Genomic DNA, 23,806 nt, shown 5'->3' with positions numbered 1-23,806 from the left:
TCAAGAGAGAGTTTGCAGTTAATCAGCCTTTGGCATTCATTCATTAAAAAAACCACGAAGTCACTGGTATGTGCTTAATTTTTTTCTTTTCATTTCTGCCCCCCAAACCCTTGTAGAGATTTTTTTTCTATTTGTCCCCTCCTGTGAAATGTTAATATTACACATCCAGTGTACATCTGTTTATGTATACTTGTTCTTCATCCATTTAAAAAGGTAAGATAATATTTTTTCCTTCCTTAAGAACCGGTTTTCATACCTTGAAGCAATAACATCCCCGTAGAGAATACATGGTCTCCCAGACTCTAGAATAGCATTTCTCAAATTAGATTCCAAAAATGTGTCCTGGGGAGTCTGAGAAACTATTTTGCTTTTAAGAAGTCTTCATTATCAAGTTTAGGCAACCCTGGTCCAAACCATCTTAACAGCTAACATTGGCAGTGCCTGCTGCATGACGCTATGGCGCTACCGTAACCCGAGTCCTTTTTGCCCATCAAACATCTCCAAGTGTTTATCCTACAAAGGACAACCTCCACACAATGCAGTCTATTGCTCACTTAACAAGGAGCATCCGCTCTATCGTATTATATGAAGACAGTAACAATTGCACCATATTAGTACAGGTCATCTAGTACAAATTGATGCTTTCCCAGTTAAAGAGACAAAGGAAAGATTATATATGGTTCATGCAAGGGACTCCACCTGCAATGCTTTCGGTGTTCTGTTTGGTTTGTTTGCTTCTTTAACTTTATTCCTACTACCTTACATTGCTTTTCTTTAAAACATTAACGGTTTAGGTCCTTTCCAGTACAACCACAATTATGTGGACCTGGTTTGTGTCAAGCTGCATACCAAATTGTGATTCAAGGGAAAATCTTTTCTATACAATTAACTAGAAACTGAAATGAAATCACTTATGGAATAAAAACGGTTCAATTGTACTTACCAATTGACAGTTGCCTTCATAACTAATTTTAAAAGGAAGTAAAGGTAGTGGGATGTGAGCAATGAAATATTGAAGAATATAAAATTACCTAAGTTCTGGAATGTGCTTTAAACAGAAAACACTATTTTTATTGTCACTTCAAAACTGAGATGCTTTCTAGTGTCTTTTAAGTAAAAAGAGAAAAGGAAAATATAACTGACAGCTATTTTCCCAGTTTCCTTATTTTTGTATTTTGTTAGAATTACAATGTTGTAACCTAAATTTAAGAAAAGATAAATGTCTTTTATAATACAAAACTAACAGACCTAGTTCAAATGGTACTATGGAAATGAGAGTATCATCATAAAATAAAACGTTTCCTGAAAGTTGGTGCTAAACTATAGAAAGCTTATAATTATTTATATTGTAGTTTAAAAGTAAAGAAAGAAACACTTTAAGAACCACAACTTATATTTATTTCAGGTCACTTCAGTGGAACTTAATAAGAAAGCTTCCTCCTGATGGCTTCAAGAAGTACCATAATCTTCAAAAGCTGTAAGAAAACATTTAATTCCCAGTGTGAAAACTAACTCACATTGTTTTGGCCTGGCTCTTCCCACTTCTGCACAGACCAACACTATACCACTGCTTAAGTCTAATCCCTCCTCCGCAAATTATTTACCTTTAGCTAGAGACTACCAGGTAACTTTTTTTTTTTTGAGGAGTTCTAGAAGCCATTCTAGAAAAATCACAGATACTTATTCCCAAAGAAACTGGAGCACGTGAGCTATGAGTTCTCCTGCCATACACTAGCTTGTGAAGAATTCTCTTCCATATGTTTGCAAATTCAATCTCCACCTAAGAGAGCATGTCATGGTGGGGGACTTAATTCCATTTTCATATCTACCATGCAGGTCGAGTTTTATTTTCGCCTCAAGTATTATCTGACATGCTAGATCCCATCAGTTCAGCATTTTCGTGTATACTCCAAAAATCCATAATGGCCCCGGTTATGTTTACCTGCGATTCAGTCCAGCTCTGTGACTAAGTCATATTGTACTTAAACTGTTGGGTTTAAATATCCTGTGCCTGTAACGCTAAGTGAAATAAGTCAAGCAGAGAAAGACAATTATCATATGATTTCTCTCATCTATGAAACATAAGAACTAGTGATAGGTAGGGGAAGAAAGGGATAAAGAAAGGGGGGTAATCAGAAGGGGGAATGAAACATGAGAGACTATGGACTATGAGAAACAAACTGAGGGCTCTGGGGGGGGATGGGATAGGCTGGTGATGGGTAGTAAGGAGGGCACGTATTGCATTGTGCACTTGTTATACGCAACAAATGAATCATCGAACTTTACATCAGAAACCAGGGATGTACTGTATGGTGAATAACATAATATAATAAAAAATCATTAAAAAAAATATCCTGTGCCTGAATCATGTTATCTAGACAACATCCCAGAATTCCTAGTTTCATTTGCATACCTATGTCAGTTTTAATTCTGGTTTTACACTGAAAAAACCTCACTCAAAGATGCATATCTATCTGGACATTCTTCTTTAAGATAACAAATAGAGCAAAATTGGAAGAAAAATTAATCTACTTCCCTCAATGAAATGCTCTCAAAACCCAGATAATCGGCAAAAAGTATGTTTCATATTTAAAAATAAAAATGTCAATAAAAATGACTTTCAAAACTTTATTCTGGATGTTTAACAATCAGCAGAGAAGAGCTTTTCAAAATCAGGCCTTACGTAAAAACTTCAAGAGGATGCTCCGCCTTCTATTTTCTGATTTTTAGAAGCTGAAGACTTTTTCTGATCTGTAGCACCACCTTATGTCCACATGTTTAAAAGGAGTTAGTACTCCAAATTTAAATCTCAAAATTAAGGAGAAGTTTGGCATTTTTGCATAACTAGCATTGAACTGATCTTTTTTTAAGATTTTGTTTTTAGGGGCGCCTGGGTGGCACAGCTGTTAAGCGTCTGCCTTCAGCTCAGGGCATGATCCTGGCATTATGGGATCAAGCCCCACATCAGGCTCCTCCGCTATGAGCCTGCTTTTTCCTCTCCCACTCCCCCTGCTTGTGTTCCTTCTCTCGCTGGCTGTCTCTATCTCTGTCGAATAAATAAATAAAATCTTTAAAAAAAAAAAAAAGATTTTGTTTTTAAGTCATCTCTACACCCAACATGGAGCTCACACCCACAACCCTGAGATCAAGAGTCATGTGCTCTCCTGACTGAGCCAGCCAGGCGCCCCAAATTACTTCTTGAACAGCCAATTCGTTTTAACTCACAGATCAAAATAGCCTAATTACAAAAAAACTCTACCTGATTATTAGAGATAGAGCTTTGTTCAACCTCCATGCAGTACAGCCTATTAATCTGTAATCATTAAAATACTTAGAAACAAATAAACACATACTAAAGCTTCTCTGTGTATTAGTGAGAAAGACGCATCCCCACAGTGTGTTCCATGAAATTGTTAAATGCATAATAAATTTAATAATAACATTTTTACAATCAAAGTTAGGTTTTCTTGCATGTTGGAGAAATAAGGAATCCCTTTTAGTCAAAATTTCTAATTAACTAAAAATTTGTTCATACTGAGGGTGCCTGAGTGGCTCAGTTGGTTACATGTCCAACTCTTTTTTTTTTTTAAGATTTTATTTATTTATTTAAGAGTCAGGGGAGTCAGGGGAGAAGCAGGTTCCCCGCTGAGCAGGGAGTCTGTTGCGGGGCTTGATTCTGGGACTCCAGGATCATGACCTGAGCTGAAGGCAGACCCTTAACCTACTGAGCCACTCAGTTGCCCCATGTCTGACTCTTGATTTTGGCTCAAGTCTTGATATCGGGGTTGTGACCTTGAGCCCAAGTTGTGTTCTGCGCTCAGCAAGGAGTCTGCTGGAAATTCTCTCTCCCTTTCCCTCTGCACCCCTCGCCATCCTGCTCTTTCTCTCTTTTTCTCTCACTCTCTTTCTCTCTAAAATAAATAAATCTTTTTTAAAAAGATGTGTTCATATTGGTTTCTTCCTTATTGCTCCCAGTGTTTATAAAAATATGTATGTAAACTTCAGAACACCCTAAAGGACAATGATGACCTGTATTCAGAACTAGAAGTAAGGCTCGAAGCCCTTTCTCTGTCATTTCCTACAGCCTGGGGCCAGCACACACAGAGGTACAAAGCTTTGCAAGGGCGCATTTGATGTGATGGCTTGTGCTCTGGTACCTATTTCCTTTGACCTCTAGGTAACCCGAAGCCAGTCATCCTGGATGACTTAGTTAACTATTTGAGACTGCATTCTTGTCTCAACCTGCCAGTCTAATTTATATTCTTCTAATCCTGAGTCCTTTTACTTCTATACTTTCCTTTGCCATATATACTCTTTATAAGCTTCCTCAAACACTTTTTGGAGCAAGGCTTGGGGTGTCAAATTAATATAATTAAAGCTGACTTGTTGGGCAAATTTGTGATTAACATGGAATATGATCCAGGGCCTTAAAGGTATCACATACTTGGACTTTTGCCAGCTCTGTGCTAAACGCCAATCTTTCTATTATAACAGGAAATGTTAAAAAGTCTGACTTCTGGGCCCGTTTGATTACTGAGTGCCTTACTGTGCATTAAAGGTTTACTTATAGAAAATTCGAATATTAAATTTTAACTATTACATGTTCATCTTTATAACTAGAATTTCCACATAAAACTTGCCTAATCATACATGATCTTAATAGCAAAACAAAATGACTTGATATCTAGTTTCACTAAATTATTGTGTTATGTTTACCTTTTTTTAATTTAAAAAAATGTTTATTGTGATAAAATACAAAGAATGTTAAATCTACCATGTTAACCAATTACAAGGCTACATTCAGAGCCATTAAATTCCTACTGTGCTACAAGCACCACCACCCATCCAAAGAGCTCTTTACATCTTGCAAAACTGAAACTCTGGTTTCATTATTTGTTTTTATAATTCCCTTCACAGGTGCCTGCAAAACAATAGGATTAGGTCCATACCCATCTATGCGTTCAGAGGACTCCACAGTCTTACTAAACTGTAAGTACCCGCGCCAATTAGTCTGCCCATTGCAGAGCAGCGCTCCTGCCCACAGCCGCGGAAGGGTCGGCGCAGCCCTGTGCCCTTGGGATTCCCACTCAGACAGGCTTCTGCTTGAGTCCTGACTTATTTCTTCACATCTTCATTAATACATCTTATTTTCTGGGGGTTTGTTGTTTCGGGATTTGTTTTTTTTAAACCAGCAACCTAATGGGCATGAAATGGTATTTCATTGTAGTTTAAAAAGCAAAGCTTAACATCGGTTTTCTCAAAGCTCCATTGCATTGAGTTTCACTGAGCAGCTGAACCTAACCCGTAAGAAGTAAGGGCATGGAGATGTAGCCAAAATCGCATAATCAACAACTCCCTATATTTCTATTTCTGCCCCCTTGCTTTCTATTTTACACCACTTTTTTAAAAATCCTAATCCAAGAAACTCATTCCAGGCAGATTCCTAGTTTGTGGTATGAGAGTTTGGGGTTGAGGAAAGGCTGTCTAATCATTTTACTAGCAAAATGGAAGGAGGGCCTTGGAGACTCAAAGTCTTAAGAGTAACCACTTCTGCCAAGTCCTCTTCCCTTCTATCCCATCCCTGCTCTTTCTTGGCAAATCACCCCAAGTCAATATTGGATTCGCTCCCATTAGACTCCTGACTATCTTTCTCTCTAATCCCCATGAATCTGTTCAAAACTTACTAAACCACATCTGCTTGGTTTAATGTTCAATGGATGTGAAAGATAGTCCAGACTTGGCTTAGTGTTCAACAGATGTGAAGAATAGTACCACAAATTTTAAAGTATCCTCCATCTCTTTCCATAATTATTCATAGCAATGGAATATTGTTTAGATATTAAGGATGTCAAATACTTCTAGGTTATCATAGAAAATCATTAGATTCCTGCTTTTCCTTCATCCATAAACATTCATTAGCCCTTCCAGTGTATGAATTGTTCAGCTACACACCATGGGGAGGTGGCCTAGAAGATAAGTCAGACTGGCTACCTTCCAGCAGCTCACACCTTGATGTTTCAGGTAAAAGGCTATGCTACCACTAGAGAGAGGTGTGCCTCTTACACTCCAGAAGCTTATGATCTAGGGTGGGGAAACAATACCAGTATATACACAATTAGAGATTGATCAAAGAGGTTACCTAATGAAATCCTAACCCTGTGTTGTTCAGACCAGAACTGCTATTAAGATTCCCTGAAAGGGGTGCCTGGGCAGCTCAGTCAGTTAAGCGCCCGACTCTTGATTTTGGCTCAGGTCATGATCTTGGGGTCGTGGGATTGAGCCTGGAATATTCAGGCTCTGCACTCAGGGAGGAGTCTGCTCGAGATTCTCTCCATCTCCCAATGCCCTTCCCCCTGCTTGAGCGTGCATGTGCTCTCTCTCTCTCTTTCTCTCTAAAATAAATAAATAAAATACATCTTAAGAAAAAAAGATTCACTGAAATGAGTGACCCTTTGGGGTCTGGAGCAGTGAAGGATAACTCAGGAAAATAAACAGAACTGGACTAAACAGATGGGTATATGATGTGGGAGTGGGTCAGATGCCTTGTCAATCCCTTGAAGGGATTGCTATTGGCTTTTAAAGGAGACCCCTGAGGCACATGCATCCCAATGTTTATAGCATCACTATCCACAATAGTCAAAATATGGAAAGAGCCCAAATGTCTATCAAATGAGGAATGGATAAAGAAAATGTGTATATATATACAAAGGATTATTACTCAGCCATTAAGAAGAATGAAATCTTGCCATTTGCAATGATGTGGATGGAACTAGAGGGCATTATGCGGAGAGAAATAAGTCAGTCAGAGAAAGACAAATACCATATGGTTTCACTCATATGTGGAACTTAAGAAACAAAACAGATGAACGGAAGGGAAGGGAAGGAAAAATAAAATAAGATAAAACCAGAGAGGGAGGCGATAGGGAACTGAGGGTGGCTGGAGGAGTGGGGGTGGCAGGAGGGGGTAAGTGGGTGATGGGCATTAAGGAGGGCAGTTGTTGGGGTGAGTACTGGGTGTTATATGTAATTGATGAATCACTAAATTCTACCCCCAAAACTAACTTGAATTTAAATAAAATCTTGAAAGAAAAAAACAAGTAAACAAATAAATAATGAATAAATAAAAATAGATAAATAAAATTTAAAAATAAAGGAGAGCCCTGAGGTAGGTCCTGAAGAAGTGTTGTAGCTATTCTTTATCCTTCCTGTGCCTAAGTGGGGTTCCAGGTTCACCAGGGAGGGGAAGAAGTGGCTCTAATACGGGGTGTCATCTCTTGCTATCCCTAACCAAAAGTCAGACCTGGTAGGGACAGGGAAGACTACTGGCAGGAGAAATTTTGTAAGATGTCAACTCTAAAAACTGTCAGAATGCAGTGGAAGTAAAATTTGAACTAAAACTTGCATATGAATCCTAGGCTGAGAGGAAAAAGAAAAGGAAAGAAATCAGAATGGTAGGCATGAATAGAGATGTTGTAATAAATAATAGTACTGAGCACTCAGGGCATGCATTGCCTCAAATATTACAACAACCCAATAAAGTGGGTACTAATGTTACCACCATTTTAGAGCTGGGGAAACTGAGGCTTTCAGAAGTTAACTGCTTGCTTAAGTTCACACGATTAAGAGTAGCAAAGCCAGGACTCAAATGACAGCAGGGTCAGAGCAGCGCACTGCTGTACTAGAGACAGGTAGAAATAAGCACAGCTAGAGGGAAAGACCAAAGTAGAGTTGGTTCACTCTGCAGAAGGGTGAGAAGTAAAGTTGGGTAGGTAAGGTGGGATCAACTCTTTGGTAAAGCACACAATGTCTTTTTTTTTTCCAGAATAGGCCGCGCCTGCCTCCCAGGTTCATCCTCTGTCTCTCTTCGCAGCCCCTCCATGGTGAGGCTGCCCTGAAACACCTGGTGATCCCTTCACTTGTTGCTCTCTCTCATAGCCCTTGCCTTTGCATAAGCAATCTCTCTGCCTACAGTAACTCCTACCCATTCTTTGCTTTGCGAATGCCATCTTCATCCAAATCTCCGTTCATCCAGTTGCGCCCCTTTAGGAAAAGCTTCTGTCTCCCGACTGCCCCACACCCTGCAGTCCTCATCCCCAGCAAAGCCAAGTGCTTTCTCTGCTGTGGTGTCAGAACAATCATACCTTGTACACTCTCTCTTTTCCCCACCTTCCTATAATAACCTGTTCATATTCTGTCTTCCCTCTAGACTCAAAGCCCCTCAAAGAAAGTGATGATACACTTAGCACAGTGCCGCCCAGTAGGTACATGAAAACAATTCAATGAGTAAAGGCATAGGTCAATGAATGAATAGAGTGATTTATTGATTGATTGACTGATTGATTATAGGGGAACTAAAACCTAGACATGAAAAGGTAAGTGACAAAAAACTTTTAGAGACCCAAAAGAAGGGAAAAGCTGTGTTGAGAATAGCATATAAGAAAATCTAATGTGGGTGATTATTGTTTTTCCTTTCTTTATTGTAAGATATCAAGAACGTAACATATTTGGGGCGCCTGGCCGGCTCAGTCAGTAGAGCATGAGATTCTTGATCTCAGGATTGTGAGTTCGAGCCCCACATTGGGTATAGAGATTACTGAAAAATAAAATCTTAAGACAGAAAAAAGAAGGTAACACATTTATTGTAATCATTTCTCTTTTTTCAGATATCTCAGTCATAACAGAATAACTTTCTTGAAGCCGGGTGTTTTTGAAGATCTCCACAGACTAGAATGGCTGTATGTTTAATTTACGTGACATTTTATAGTATTAGTTTTTATATTCTAAATATATAAATGAATCAATTTTTTCTTCTGGCTGGCAGGATAATTGAAGATAATCACCTCAGTCGAATTTCCCCACTAACATTTTATGGACTAAATTCTCTTATTCTCTTGTAAGTACTAAAAATTAAAGCAAATATTTCAATTGAAGGAAAAGACATGAATAAAGATTACTACTTTAAGTTAACAGCATTAAATATGGAATTGTTAAAGCCCCAAAAAGGCCTTTCCAACCACAAACCATCTCTTAATCATATTCTATGAGGCTATTTTGTAGTTTTAATAATTTTATAAGATCTTCTGTCTTCTAGGACATCAGCCCATCAAAACTGAATACAGCCTTACTACCATATTTTATTGAAATATTCTCAAGCACACCATTACTGCCCAGTATTAATCTTGGTAAAGAAAAATAACATTCCTTGAAAACCTCCTTCTCACTACCCACTTTTGAAGGGCACAGGCTTTCCTTCAGTTACTAACATTGTTGCTTCCTCCATATGACAGCTATCATTTGTCAAATTTTATTACTAACAAGCACTTAAATATAACAAGACTTACAGAAAAAAAAAAAGAGAAGACAACTAACTTAATAGATTTTTGTGGTTTCACAAAGAATAATGATAATATCATGTTTGACTAAAGATGAGAAAAGAACCAGAAAAATGTGACTTCTTTTCTTTCTTTTCTTTTTCAGGGCACTGATGAATAACGTCCTCACCCATTTGCCGGATAAACCTCTTTGCCAGCACATGCCAAGACTGCATTGGCTGTAAGTTGATGAACCTTTTCTGAAAGAAGTCAACTAACTTTCCTGGTTTTGCCTAGTTCATTTTGGATATGGGTTTTTAAAAATGAGAGGTTGTTAATGCCACATCACATTTCCTCTAATTACTTTAGCATGATTTTGTTTTTATTTTTTATTTTTTTTTAAAGATTTTATTTATTTATTTGACAGGGATAGACAGCCAGCGAGAGAGGGAACACAAGCAGGGAGAGTGGGAGAGGAAGAAGCAGGCTCATAGCGGAGGAGCCTGATGTGGGACTCGATCCCAGAACTCCGGGATCACGCCCTGAGCCGAAGGCAGACGCTTAACGACTGAGCCACCCAGGCGCCCCTGATTTTGTTTTTAAACATGCCCATTGTCTAAACTAACTCCTCTAGATTCTCGCCAAGATAAAACACCTCACACACACACACACACACACACACACACACACACACTACACAAATTTGGAGACAGGAAGAAGAAAGACAGGATGTCACAGTAGCTATAGAATATCTCTTCCTTCTTTCTGTCGATCTATTTTCACCTATTAATCTGATACAGGAAGACTAAGTCACCTTAGTCTCATTCCTAAATTCTGCCTAATGAGAATATGATACTTTGAATTTATTTTTGAAGTCTGATCACAATAGAATACGTTTCACGGAAATGTTTATAAAGTAACTTTGCTTATGGTAATAAGTATCATTCTACCTTTCATAGCTCAAATACTGTTCTTTTTAAATTTGCTCATTTAAAATGCAGGTAAAAATGAAGAAATAAGTAACCAAAATAACTCTTAGGAGTTCAATCAAAAAAACCTCATATGAAAACTTCCTCTATCTCTCATTTTATAGGCAATTCTCAGAAGTTTTGTTTGTTGTTTGATTTCTAAGCTCACAGCAGAGTAGAAGAGCCAGTTTAAAAGTAGAGGGGAAAAAAACACCTGGGTGTCTCAGTGGGTTAAGTGTCTGCCTTTGGCTCAGGTCCTGATCCCAGGGTCTTGGGATCGAGTCCCACATCCATCGGGCTCCTTGCTCAGCAGGGAGCCTGCTTCTCCTTCTGCCTGCTGCTCCCCCTGCTTGTGTGCTCTCTCTCTCTCTGACAAATAAATGAAATCTTTAAAAAAAAAAAAGTAGAGGGGAAAGATGAAGTTCAAAACATTAGTGCAAAGTGACAACTATCGACCTGATAATAAAGCAGCAGTGGGAAGTGCTATAAAAAGCAGACATAATAATTCAAAACACGCTAGTTTGAAACCATTTTGAGGAAGACATACATCCCCAGAATCATTACTAAGTCCAGAGGGCATCTTGGTATGACAGCACACTAACCCTCTTGTTGATAAGGGAAAGTATTCAAGAAGAGGACAAATTAAGTTCAATATCCTTTGTTGTAATTAAATTTTATTTCAAATGAACACATTAAACAGTTATTACATGCTCAGTAATCCAAACTTAGTAATAAACCAAAATTGATTAATATTTGCATAAGTAAATTAGCAATTAAAAATTCATGCACTGAGACCAGAAGCAAATGTAGGAGATATTATGCAATACATTAATAAACATTCCCTGTGCTTTTAAAAAGGCAACCAAATATACACTCATATAAAACTTTATTTTTTTTTAAAGATTGGGTGGGGGCTCAGAAGGAGAAGCAGACTCCCCGCTGAGCAGGGAGCCAGATATGGGGCTTGATCCCAGAACTCTGGGATCATGACCTGAGCTCAAGGCAGATGCTTAACTGAGCCACCCAGGCATCCCCACAGATAAAACTTTAAATGATTATGATTTATTACTAAAGTGGCACCTGGGTGGCTCAGTTGATTAAGCATCTTTTTTAAAGATTTATTTATTCAGAGAGAGAGAGAGAGCATATGTGCAAGTGGGGGGAGAGAGAATTCCAAGAAGGCTTCCCACTGAATGAGGCGCCCCATATACAGCTTGATCCCATCACCATGAGATCACCACCTGAACTGAAATCAAGAGTTGGAGGCTCAACTGACTGAACCACTCAGGCACCCCTGGTTAAGTGTCCAACTCTTAGTTTCAGCTCAGGTCATAATCTCAGGGTCTTGAGATCAAGCCCCAGGTTGGGTTCCATGCTCAGCCTGGGATCTGCTTGAGATTCTCTGTCCTTCCCCTCTCCCTCCCTGTCTGCCCCTCCCCCTGCTCACGTGTGCCCACCCTCTCTTTCTCTCTGTCTCAATAAAACAAATAAAGAAATCTAAAAAAATTGATTTGTTACTAAAGAGGTGGACTTTTTACAATTTCATCACTAAAGTTACTATCTTTAAATTTTAGCTATCCAAACAAGTCATTTCATATGGATTCCTGCTAGTATTACCCTAATTTTAATGTTAGTAATAATAATTTTTGCTTTATAAATATTCATTTCTGTTAAAACTAACCACAATACCTTTACCTTGCACATGAACTTTTATTTAGCAAAGTATAAACTGAAAAATCTGTTAGATGTGTTGTTAAAAAAAAGGTATTTAACTGATTTAATGGAAAAATACGCATAATATAAAAGACATGGGACAGTGCAGGAAAATATGCTTGCAAGATATACGACAGACAACAGATTAAAACCTTTATTATAGTTCTTTCAAAGCAAGAAATAAAAACTGTAAACATCACAATTGAAGTCTGTAAATTCAAAAAATCAGAAATATAAGTAATAAGCACATGAACAGATGGGACAACAGCCGAAGGTGAACTAAAGATCAAGAGAGTAAATTAAACTTATTTTGATGGGAGACGAAGTAGGTTTGTTTATAGGCAGGAGAAGCTAACATGAAGAATTTGAAACGATAGAAAACAATGAAGATACATTATGGAGCAAGGTGCTGAAGATGTGGACCCAGATGGAAAAATAAAATGCGATACACACACAACATTTAGAATGAATGAACTAGCCCTACTTCAATCAACATGGCTCAATTTCAAGAACATTATATGAATTAAAAAGAAAAAACCAAAGAGTACGTGTATTACGATTCTATTCCAACAAGATTATGCTTAGGATAGGGAAAGCCACAAAACAACATTGCTCCCTTGGTACGGATGAGAAGGAACTTTATCATCTACAAAATAATATTGAAAAAATAGACTTTAGAACAGGGACTATAACCAGGGATAAAGAGGGATATCACACAATGATAAAGGGGTCAATTCAGCAAGAAGACGTAATCATCTTAGATGAGTAAACAGTTTCAAAATAATAAAGTGATAACCATGGAACTATAAAGAAAAATAACTAGGAGTCAAAAGACATCACTTAAAACCAACAAATCCACCAATATGTGGGTATTTGATATTCCTAAGGTGAACATTAATAAAAAGCATATCACTGATCAAAATCATATGGTGGGAGAAAAGTAGAGGAGCAGAAAGGAAGACAATATAAACCCATTTTATCATTTCTTATAATATAAATTATAATAGGAAATTAATAAGTATTGTTATTCTCTAAGAAAGAGAAGATAAGGTGTATTGGGTAAAGTTATAAAGATTACCAATGGAATATACAAGCCTTCCTAAAGATTAAAAGAAAGTTTTTTTGATTTGTTGAGAGTTTTTTTAACCTATAAAAACCATATAGTAATATTTCTAAATAGCAGACTAAAGTCAGATATATTAGTCATATCAGTACATGTAAGGGGGCTTAACTTTATTAAAAAGAAAAGAAATCTTCAAACTGGCTAACAAAACAAAACCTAATTCAGTGCTATTTACAAAAGGAAAGATATACCTATAAGTGATTAAGAAAGATCAAAAATAAAAGACTGGTCTAAAGTATTCCATGTAGACGTAAAGCAAAAAAAAAAAAAAAAATCAAGCGTCAGTTTTTTTATCTAAGTAGGTAAAATTCGGCCAATTTGCATTAAACAACACTAAGGACATTTAAATGCTACAGTGTGTAATTTCTCACAAAAGATATTACATTATAAGTATATATGCACCAAATAGATTCATATAGTAACCAAAAGGGATATGAAGAACTAAATAACATAACTAATGAACTAACTCTAATTTATGTATATCAAACTGCAATGACCCTTTCAATAACAGAACTGATCTATTTGGGACAGCAGTGTGCCCAGGGAAAACAAGACATTCCCAGGCTTCCCTGCATCTTGATATAGTCACATGACTCAGCTTTAATGAATAGGTGGAGGAAGTATAGTGTGAAACTTCTGGGAAATCTCCCTAAGGAGAAATAGGCAGGCTCTTCCTCCCTTTCCTTACCCAGAAAACATGGATATGATGGCTCAAGCTTTAACATCATTTTGGACCATGAAGACAAGGGCCTGTAAAAAATGAACGTGGAACAACTTTGTAAAACTACCATACTAGCCCTGGACTACAGAATTATAGTTATGTATTTATACTATTATCATTGGGTGTCTGTTAAACCTACTTGCACTTAATTCTAATAGATATAAGCCTGAAAGCAAACAACGTCCAAAGAACATTCACCAAAATTGACCATATATTTTAGAACATACACATACATAAACCAAACTTAAGAATACAGATGGAGGGATTAGCTTAAAGCAGAGAAGGATCATCTCTTCCTCTTGAGACTAGGAGACCAGGTACATACACAGGTAAGTTTGTAGATGTTGAGTAGAAGGCCAGGGGCTTCTCCCTGCTTCATCACCTCAATTTTCTTCTTGAAATAGGAGCCAGAAATGTTTCAAAGGTATGGGAAGGAAATGGAGGTTAAGGAGATTTGCATGTTTAGAATGCCACTAGGGGATAAGAGAGGAAGCTGAGAAGAAACAGGCAAGATATCTTCTACAGCCTGACTTCTAATATAGCTCTCCTATTTTGCTCTTTTCTATTACAAAAATACCATTTTCCTCAATTGACTTGATTTCCAGGCCCCTTACATCCTGGTCTTGTTGATTTTCAGAACGAAGAACCAAATTTTCACTTTTAGCCTATTCTGAAACCTAATGACCAAATTAGCCAAACTTAACAACCATGTATAAAGGGAAAAATTATATGATTAAGTTTAGAGGCTCATTAAGTTGGAAAAGTGGTCTAGACAGGAAGGAAAAAACACCCCTTGTCAGCTCCCTTAGAGCTTGGAGCTAGGGACAAAAAGCAGATATGTATGCTTCAGATCTGATCCCTGTGTATCAAAGACTAAGACCTCTCATTTTAGGAAGAAAGCCGAAAAACAAATTTCCAAAAAAAAGGTTAAAATGGACTCAAAATTAAACTAAACTGACAATTTAATTTAAAGTCCCTAATTGATGGCTCGAGGTGTGCCTCTTACTGATTCTTGCAAATTAGTAAATTAATACTAACTTGAATATTTTTGTTGACTTAATAGAAAAAAAGATGTTACAATAGTAACTAACAAGAAAAATTTATCAACTCACCTAAGGATGCTTTGTGAGAGTTAAGAAAGCATCACCACCTGGTGGTAGATTTATGGTAACTGCAATACAAGAGGAAAGAAATGGAAGGTCTCTGTCACTGACAATATATATTGTGAGAGACCAAAAGCTTTGACCAAAGCTGATGACCAAAAAAGTAGTACTATAAGTACTTAGATTCCGATTGAAAAGAATAGCAGAATTTTTTCTTTAGAAGGATGGTCTAGAATCAAGATTTAAGACTTAATACAATATTCCATATAATACAGAAATCCTGTCTACAAAATTCTTGAGTTATGGTATATTGCCTTTGCTAAATATCCATAGCAGTAAGTTTATTCTCTGGACACTACAGATTGTGAGCCGAAATTTGAAATATTTTTCATCCTTCATCCAGTAAATCTAATTTTGCAACCTGATGCAACATAGAAAAACCCTATGATACCTTCTACAGCCTGACTTCAAATATAGCTCTCTTATTTTGCTCCTTTATATTACAACTATACCCTTTTCCTCAGTTGACTTGATTTCCAAACCCCTTACATCCTGGTCTTCCAGATTGTTCAGATATGCCTTGATTTGTCGAAGTCTATTTTTATTGCAATGCCCAAACAGAACTATTCCAGATGTAGCCTAGCCAGAGGAATACAGGTGCCTTTTTAAAGTTACCCATGTTTCCCTGGCAGATTTTAATACCTGTGTCACACTGTGTCACAGCTCATATACTTTAGTCACGATTGTTCTGCAATAGCTCCATATTATATGGTGACCAGTAAGCTAAGAATTGGGGTAGACTGAGCACATTTAAAGACCAGCATCTACTCCTGAAAGTATATCCCTAAGCTTGGCTAACTCTCTGTTCTACAAACTTCCACCATAAACCTAACGATAAGACAAAAGACAGACAATAAAAGAATGCTTTCATGATTATCATGAAGAAGAGACACTAAAACATACGTTTTTGGACAAGTTTTACTTCTCAGACCAGATTCCTGCTGTTGACATAGCATCACACAGCAAGGGAGCTTAAGTAGGGTCTGTATGCATCGCCCTGAACTGGAAGTTGGAAAGCCAAGGCCTGTGTGGCAATATAATAAAGCAAACAGTGGCGTGCTCAGTGGTAAAAGGTTCTTGAGAATTCTTCTCAGGGTGTGTTTAGGCGAGGGAGGTAGAGGGGAATACTGTTTTGGCAACAAGAGCTTCTGCAGCAGTGATGGAACCTTCAGACTGTAGGAAATAGGGTCACACCACTTAGAGAAATGCCATTGGTAACTCTAGGCAGATTTTTTGTTGGTGATGTCATTTTTAAGGAGATAGGAGTTTATTGAATATACCACAAGGGAGCGGTGTAGACGGATGTTTAATACATATCGCTAATAAATATTGGGTAGGAAAGTGGATATTTATCATAACAAAGTTTTTTAATTTGACTTCTCATTCTCTCCACATTTCTCAGGATAATATATGTACCCATATGAACATATGATACAGATGTGACTCAAAACATTTTTACTATGAACACAGAAAAAAGAAGCATTACATACATATATTATTTCAGCTCTTATGTAAGTGGCTACATGTGGGAATCTCTATGAAATAAACAGTATGTGAAAAAAAGATATTTTATTAGAAAGCAAATAATTCTTGACCAATTTATTTCTATGATTAAAATTTAGCTTTACCATTTTTGTTTTTATGTTTCAGGGACTTTGAAGGCAACCATATCCATAATTTAAGAAATTTCACTTTTATTTCCTGCAGTAATTTAACTGTTTTGTAAGTAGTGTTTTATCCTTTTGAAGTGCTGTTATATCTCTTTACAAACAAAGTTAGTCATTTATGTGAACATAAGATAGCATAAGCATGCACAGTAACTACCGCAAGTGTTCACTTGTGACTTGAAGTTTTCTGAAACCGAAGCGCATTAATAAAATTAGTAAAGTTCACACCAAGCTTCACCGAGATTCACGACATGCATGGATCATCACAACAGTACCGTGAGACCTGTCTTTCTCAAACTTAAGTAATATCCATTTTAATGGAAAGCAATTTTCACTGACCACCTAAAATCCTTGGATCTCAGTTTGAGAAACACTAGATTAGTCTTAATCTGTAAGAATGTTTGCCCTTTGCAAACATTACTGCAAAGATTGTGGAAAAAATTTAATCACAACCAAATTTTTCTTTTAATACTGCAGAATGTCTACACCCCTGAAGATATAATTGTGGACACCAGGATAAGCTTTAGAATGTTACTGAGTATAATTTCTCCTTCTGTCTTTCTGGCCTATTTTAAAATCACACTGCTTTTTTCCATGAAAGTGAAGGATGATGAAGTTTCTTTCAGTATAAAAACACAACTGCCTCACTTACAGGTTATTTTTTTCAGATCAGTGCTTTTCAAACTGTGGGTTGAAACTCACAAGTGGGTGATGAATGTAATATGGTATCTCCTGACTAGCTTTTTTAATGAAACGAAGTCGAATTGAATTGAATAAAAATATCAAAGTGTGATTCACATAATTAAATGTACTGTTCCTTGAATCTTGGGTTGTGTGGGTATATGTTATGTCCCAATATTTTTAAGCGCAGTACCATGGAAAAAGTTTGAAAACCACTATCCTAGAATCCGTCTAGAAACCATCCTAGAATCCATCTCGAAATCCATTCTAGCAACCATAATACTAGGACTTCTATGTATCGGCAATGCAATAGCTATCACTGATACAATAATTTTCCTTCAAATGCCTCCCCCATTCCACTGGGTTCAAGCCACTGAGATGTTTGAACTCTTGTGCAGTGAGCTCAGCAGTCTTCAGGTGCAGAATGCTTTATATCAGTCATGCGAAGCAGTTCCTACTAACTGCCCAAAGGTAACCAAATTGCACCTGAAGGACATGGGTCAAAACCTGCAACTTCTTTGCTGTTCTATTTTGTTTTTAAAGAAGCCTCTGTGTGAAGAAATCATTTGTGAGTTTTCTCTTGGCATGTGCTTGTGCTTTTCTGTTCTAGGGATACTGGCAGGAAATGGTAATGGTTTGGAGAGCTTGAGAGGAAATAAATATTTCAGGATGAGACAAGGCCAACCTCTGAGCATGCCACACATTTAAAGAATTGGAAACATTTTAAAACTTTTTTTTTTTTAAGATTTATTGTATTTATTTGTCAGAGAGAGAGAGAGCATAAGCAGGGGGGAGCAGCAGGCAGAGGGAGAAGCAGGCTCCCCACTGGGCAAAGAGCTCCATATAGGACTCCATCCCAGGACCCTAGGATCATGGCCTGAGCCAAAGGCAGACACTTAACCAACTGAGTGACCCAGGTGACGGGATTTTAAAACTTTTCCATGAGTTAGTCCTTTATGCTAGCTCTTAATACATGAGATCAGTGCAGAAATGAACTGGTCAAGAATTATATAGTCTGTGGGGCGCTTGGGTGGCTCAGTCGGTTAAGCATCTGCCTTTGGCTCAGGTCAGGATCCTGGAATTGAGCCTCGCCTGGGGCTCCCTGCTCTGCTGGGAGCCTGCTTCTCCCTCTCCTATTCCCCCTGCTTGTTCTCTCTATATATACATATCAAATAAATAAATGAATCTTAAAAAAAAAAAAAAAAAGAATTACATATAGTCTGGTTCAACATCCCAAACTAGAGATCTTCTGAATTTGGTCCAGCTTAGATTAGACTTCTTAGGCAACTCCACCCCAAGTCGCATCAACTACCAGATGCGCATGAGTGGTACTGTGCGCGTGCGCAGGGGAGGGGGCGGGGTATACTGTTAGAAAGACACGCCAGGCAGACTGAAGAAGAGGCCCCTTGAATACAGCTCCTTGTGCTCTCCGGTCCGTGAATCTCAGTCTGCATTCTCAAGAGTTCACGTTTTCACTATTTCCCTTGCAGAGTTCTTCCCTACCTCACTTAAAATTTTGAATAATATTTTATTTTTATCATCATTAAAAGATTTGAGAAATTTAAAACCAAAATTAGACTGGGTAAATTACCATACTACAAAATACTTGATGTGAAAATGCACTATATATAATTATCTTTTTTTTTTTTTTTCTTTTCAGGCTGTTAATCTTTCCAAACACTCATTTATCACTTACCTCGAGGAGCAACAACGTATTTTTCTTTTTACTTTCAGGGTAATGAGGAAAAACAAAATTAATCACCTAAATGAAAATACTTTTGCACCTCTCCAGAAGCTAGATGAATTGTAAGTTTGATAAGACTTTTCTTTCTACTGTTTTAGTTCATACTTGTTAAACATATATGCTTTTATACATTTGAGAAATATTTCTCTTTTTCTAGCGTTATTTGTATGCACTTTGAGCCATAAATGAACTCAGATAGCTTACAAAAATATACATTAAAATATATATATATAGTAACTATTTGAGGAAAATGAGATAAAGGAAACAGCAACAAAGAAATAATAAAATTAGGGTAAAATTAATAAATAAAATACATCCTATAGCACTCTGTCCCACTGCTAGAGAGGAGCAGCACATTTGTTTTTAAGTTTCTTAGAAAGTTAGGATTTGGAGACCGTAAGATAAAAAGACATACTTAGCTAATATCAGAAATAAAAGATAATCTTGGATCCACAAAGAAATTAGACATCCTTGGATAACATCCCAACCTATAATAATGGAAGAGAGACATAAGTTAAATCAACTGTTTATACTGTCCTTTTTTTAAGACCAATGACCCAGTTCCAAAAGGCATTAAAACAACTCTCTGATAAACCAAAGCTTTGTGGCCCAAGCACATAGTAGCTGATTGTCAGAATAAAATATATGTTGAGCAATGGATGAAGTACATGTCCTTCAGACAATTTTTTTATATTTTAGTATTAATTTTCTCAATCTGATTTTGCTAAAGTTTGGCCTAGCAACAATTGACTCTTGAACAACTGGGGTTTGAACTGTGCAAAAATTAAGGCTCCAAATCATATTCCTACTCTAATACGAAAGGAAGAAGGGGGGCGCCTGGGGGGCGCAGTCGTTAAGCGTCTGCCTTGGCTCAGGGCGTGATCCTGGCATTCTGGGATAGAGCCCCACATCAGGCTCCTCCTCTAGGAGCCTGCTTCTTCCTCTCCCACTCCCCCTTCTGTGTTCCCTCTCTCACTGACTGTGTTTCTGTCAAATAAATAAATAAATAATCTTTAAAAAAAAAAAAAAGGAAGGAAGAAGGGAATGAAGTGAGGGGGAAAAGAGGCACAGCACATACATTAATTAAATTAAAAAATTGAAACAAGATCAAATACCATCAAGCATTTGTCTCTGAAGAAATGGGATAAATTATTTTTATATTTTCCCATTACTGTCCCTTTTTTAAAACTTTTAGACTTCTGGTAATTAAGATAACGCACTAACAGCACTGTTGAAAAGTTGTATAATCATTTCCTAACAAATTACAGAACAATGAATAAAGTCTTAAGAAACTAATATGACATGGTTGCAATTATTTCTCTAGGGATTTAGGAAGTAATAAGATTGAAAATTTTCCACCGCAAGTATTTAAGGATCTGAAGGAGCTCTCACAATTGTAAGACTAATACTAATTTTATCTTTTCACTTCGTTTTAATTTCTTTTATCTTTTAAATTGTAATAATATATATAACACAACATTTAGCATTTTAACCATTTTTAAATGTACAGTTCAGTGGCATTAAGTACATTCATGTTGTACAACCATCACCACCATCCATCTCCAGAACTTTTTCATCCTCCCAAACTGAAACTCCATATCTACTAAACAGTGTCTCCCCATCACATCCCCTGACTAGCATCTCTGTTCTGTATTTATTAATTTGAGTATTCTAGGTACCCTTTGTAGATGGAATCATTCAGTAGTTGACCTTTTGTGATTGGCTTATTTCACTTAGCATAATGTCTTCAAGGTTCATACATTTTGTAACATGTATCAGAATTTCTGGATATTATTCTGAATAATAGCATTAATTAGTAATAATATTATTCTAAATAGTAATTTATTGTGTCTAAATACATGTCACATTGTGTTTATCCATTCATCCATTAACGGACACTTGGGTTCCTTCCACCTTTTAGCTATTGTGAGTAATGCTGCTATGAACACAGGTGTACAAGTATCTATTTGAGACCTTTCTTTCAATCCTTTTCCGTATATAGCCCCAGAGTAAAATTGCTGGATCATACAGTAATTCCATTTTAACTTTTTGAGGAAACAGCCACTGATTTCCAAGCAGCTACACCATTTTACATTCCCACTAGCAGTGCACAAGTGTTCCAATTTCCCTACGTCTTCAGCACCACTTGTTCTTTTCTATTTTGGGGGCAATATTCATCTTAATGGGTATGAAATGTCATTGTGGTTTTGATTTGCATTTCCCTAATGGTTAATGATGTTGAACATCTTTTCATGGGCTTATTGGCCATATATCTTCTTTGGAGAAGTGTCTATTCAAGTCTTTTGCCTATCTTTTTAGCTGGGTTGGTTTTTGTTGTTGAATGTAGGAATTCTTTATATATTTTAGATATTAAATCCTTTTCAGATATATGATTTGCAATATTTTCTTCTATTCTATAAATCACCCTTACACTCTGTTGATAGTCTCCTTTGACATACAAAAATTTTTAATTTACATGTAGTCAAATTTTTCTATTTTGTTGTTGTCATTGCCTATGCTTTTGGTGTTGTATACACAGGGCCCTGAAGCTTTTCCCCTGTTTTTTTCCTAAGAGTTTTATAGTTCTAGCTTTTCTATTTAGGTCTTTGATCCATTTTGAGTTAATTTTATACATGATGTAAGGTAAGTTCTAAGTTCTTTCTTTTGTATGTGGATAGCAATCTGGTTTTCCCAGCTCTATTTGTTGAAAAGACTGTCCTTTCCCCATTGCATGGCCTTGGCATCATATAATGAAAGGGTTTATTCCTGTGCTTTCTACCCTATTCCATTGGTTTATATACTTGTCTTTATAACAGTACCACCCTGTTTTGATTACTGTGGCTTTGTAATAAGTTTTAAAATTAGGAAGTGTGAAGCCTCCAACTTTGTTCTTCTTTTTCGAAATTGTTTTCACTATTTAAGCCCCATTGAGATGCCATACAAATTTCAGAATGGGTTTTTCTGTCTATGCCAAAAAATATTAGGATTTTGATAGAGATTGCACTGAATCAATGGGTCACTGTGGAGAGTATTGACATTTTTCTTTTTAAATATGTATTTATTTGTTTTAGAGAAAGAGCACAAGAGTGGAGGGGAGGGCAGAGAGAGAGAATGACTCTTAAGCAGACTCTGCACTCAGTGTGGAGACAGACACAGGGCTCGATCCCATGAGTCCAAGATCACCCTGAGATCAAGACCTGAGCCAAAACCTAGAGTTGGATGCCTAACTGACTGTGCCACCCAGGCACCCCGGGGAGTTTGGCATCTTGACAACATTAAGTCTTCTTTTTTTTTTAATAATTTTTTATTATGTTATGTTAGTCACCATATAGTATATCTTTAGTTTTTGATGTAGTGTTCCATTATTCATTATTTGCGTAAACAACCAGTGCACCATGCAATATGTGCCCTCCTTAATACCCATCACCAGCCTATCCCAGTCCCCTACCCCCCTTCCCTCTGAAGCCCTCAGTTTGTTTCCCAGAGTCTATAGTCTCTCATGGTTCATTCCCCCTTCTGTTTACCCCCCCTTCATTCTTCCCTTCCTTCTCCTACCGATCTTCCTAGTTCTTATGTTCCATAGATGAGAGAAATCATATGATAATTGTCTTTCTCTGCTTGACTTATTTCACTTAGCATAATCTCCTCCAGTCCCATCCATGTTGCTGCAAATGTTGTGTAATCGTTCTTTCTCATGGCTGAGTAATATTCCATTGTATATATGGACCACATCTTCTTAATCCAGTCATCAGTTGAAGGGCATCTTGGCTCCTTCCACAATTTAGCTATTGCGGACAATGCTGCTATGAACATTGGGGTGCATATGGTTCTTCTCTTCACTATGTCTGTATCTTTGGGGTAAATACCCAGTAGTGCAATTGCTGGACCATAGGGTAGCTCAATTTTTAACTTTTTAAGGGACCTCCACACTGTTTTCCAGAGTGGCTGTACCAACTTGCATCCCCACCAACAGTGTAAGAGGGATCCCGTTTTTCCTCATCCTCTCCAACATTTGTTGTTCCTTGCCTTGTCAATTTTTGCCATTCTAACTGGTGTAAGGTGGTATCTCAAGGTGGTTTTGATTTGAATTTCCCTGATGGCTAATGATTTTGAACATTTTTTCATGTGTCTGTTAGCCATTTGTATGTCTTCAATGGAAAAGTGTCTGTTCATATCTTCTGCCCATTTTTTGATTTGATTATTTGTTTCTCATGTATTGAGTTTGAGAAGTTCTTTGTAGATCTTGGATACCAGTCTTTTATCTGTAGGGTCATTTGCAAATATCTTTTCCCATTCTGTGGGCTGCCTCAGTTTTTTTGACTGTTTCCTTGGCCGTGCAGAAGCTTTTTATCTTGATGAAGTCCCACAAGTTCATTTTTTCTTTTGTTTCTTTTTCCTTTGGAGATGTGTCATGAAAAAAGTTGCTGTGGCTAATGCCAAAGAAGTTGCAGCCTATGTTCTCCTCTAGGATTTTGATGGATTCCTGTCTCACATCGAGGTCTTTCATCCATTTGGAGTTTTATCTTTGTGTATGGTGTGAGAGAGTGGTCAAGTTTCATTCTTTTGCCTATAGCTGTCCAATTTTCCCAGCACCATTTATTGAAGAGATTTTTTTCCACTGGATGTTTTCTCCTGTTTTGTCAAAGATTAGTTGCCCAAAGAGCCGAGGGTCCATTTCTGGGGTCTCTATTCTATTCCATTGGTTTATGTGTCTG

General features: G+C 37.2%; 1 protein-coding gene across 16 annotated transcripts in view; it reads left to right on the top strand.

The window, feature by feature from the left end:
• RXFP1 (relaxin family peptide receptor 1) overlaps positions 1 to 23,806 on the top strand; it is a 98,064-nt gene that overhangs the window by 58,408 nt on the left and 15,850 nt on the right. For 13 of the 16 annotated variants that reach the window (XM_034661444.1, XM_034661446.1, XM_034661445.1 and 10 more), the window contains 8 exons: positions 1,406 to 1,477; positions 4,918 to 4,989; positions 8,664 to 8,735; positions 8,822 to 8,893; positions 9,478 to 9,552; positions 16,650 to 16,721; positions 19,082 to 19,153; positions 20,416 to 20,487. In XM_034661444.1, the coding sequence (XP_034517335.1) occupies positions 1,406 to 1,477; positions 4,918 to 4,989; positions 8,664 to 8,735; positions 8,822 to 8,893; positions 9,478 to 9,552; positions 16,650 to 16,721; positions 19,082 to 19,153; positions 20,416 to 20,487 (579 nt within the window). The remainder of the gene's footprint in view (positions 1 to 1,405; positions 1,478 to 4,917; positions 4,990 to 8,663; positions 8,736 to 8,821; positions 8,894 to 9,477; positions 9,553 to 16,649; positions 16,722 to 19,081; positions 19,154 to 20,415; positions 20,488 to 23,806) is intronic. The other 3 variants (XM_034661449.1, XM_034661448.1, XM_034661447.1) reach the window with 1 other exon arrangement.

This window comes from Ailuropoda melanoleuca, chromosome 5 (genome assembly GCF_002007445.2).
Source record: "Ailuropoda melanoleuca isolate Jingjing chromosome 5, ASM200744v2, whole genome shotgun sequence".
NCBI classification, from domain to species: Eukaryota; Metazoa; Chordata; class Mammalia; order Carnivora; family Ursidae; genus Ailuropoda; species Ailuropoda melanoleuca.
Note: the sequence above shows the minus strand (reverse complement) of the source record. Positions and strands in the feature narration are given on the sequence as shown.